The 1,119-nt window shown below is 55.5% G+C and overlaps 1 protein-coding gene across 1 annotated transcript in view; it reads left to right on the plus strand.

The window, feature by feature from the left end:
* The window catches only part of LOC119587829, a gene marked incomplete at its 3' end in the record, with an annotated part of 2,137 nt that extends 1,018 nt beyond the window's left edge, over window positions 1-1,119 (plus strand). Inside the window, 1 exon segment of the mRNA XM_037936532.1 lies at window positions 165-1,119. Within this exon segment, the coding sequence (XP_037792460.1) occupies window positions 263-1,119 (857 nt within the window).

Genomic DNA, 1,119 nt, shown 5'->3' on the forward strand with positions numbered 1-1,119 from the left:
CAAATGTTAAACTATATGATGGGACAAGTTTTTATACTATATATGATATACTTGTGTTATAGAAACAACAAAAGAATACGGTTAGTAAGTGGGAGTGTAGCGGACGTTGTTTTCATCCCGTTCGTCTTAACACTCAGTGATGATAATTATGAAAGTCATTTTAGTTAACAGCTCGAATAAATGCACAAGTGACAGAACGTGGCACGCAGGACGGATCGCCTCCATGACAATAGCAGACTTATAAGATATCCGGAAAGCAAAAATGACTGAAGGCGAGGCAAAGGAAAGAAGAGAAAAGGATGAAAAACTAGAGAGCTCGAACAGAGAGTGGGGAGGCGCGTGCCATGACGAGGCTGCTGCGGCCCCCCGCGAAGAGGAGGCTGCCGTCCCAAGCAGCGAGGACGGCGGCGGAGAAGACGGACGGGAGGACGGCGACGCACACGAGGCGGTCGGGCTAAGTGGAGTGACAGACGGAGAAAGGAATGGGAGTGGCAGAATGTGTGAAAGCAGGGGAGAAGAGGCAGACGGAGAAACCAGAAGGAACAGGAAGCCAGAAGTCGGCGGAACCGAAGGGACTGAGTCGGAAGGCGAGGCGCAGGGCGAGCGGGAAGGAAACCCACCAGCCGACGGTGGCTGCAGCAGCACCGCAGTGGCCGTGGAGGAAGGAGTATTCGGCGATATGACTCTGAACTTCATTACGGGCATGTCTGTCATGAGGAACCTCTTCGCGTCCCTCAGCGACATCCCGGAGGACTCGAACAGTTCCTCGTCGAACCTTTTGCCTTCCTTGTCTCTCCCTACCACTTGTAACGACTTCTCCCCCTTATCCCTCCCCAGCCCAGTGACCGTCACTTCTCCCTTGTCCCTCCCCACCACGTACGTCGCCCCTCTCTCTGCTGTTTCCCCAGCCGCGCCCTCCACCTCCTGGAGCTCGCGCGTGCGACAACTGGTGAGGAAGTTCAGCGTGGGCGGCGGGGTCGGGCTGCTGGACAACGCGGGCCGATTCCTCAACCGATTCGTGCTCAGGAAAAGCAAGAGCCTCCCCGGCGCTCCGGTCTTCTACTACGAGAGCGAGGGTGAAGAGAAGGGATGCGAAGTGTTCGAGACCGGAACGGATAC

Source organism: Penaeus monodon, chromosome 23, assembly GCF_015228065.2.
Source record: "Penaeus monodon isolate SGIC_2016 chromosome 23, NSTDA_Pmon_1, whole genome shotgun sequence".
Lineage (NCBI taxonomy): Eukaryota > Metazoa > Arthropoda > Malacostraca > Decapoda > Penaeidae > Penaeus > Penaeus monodon.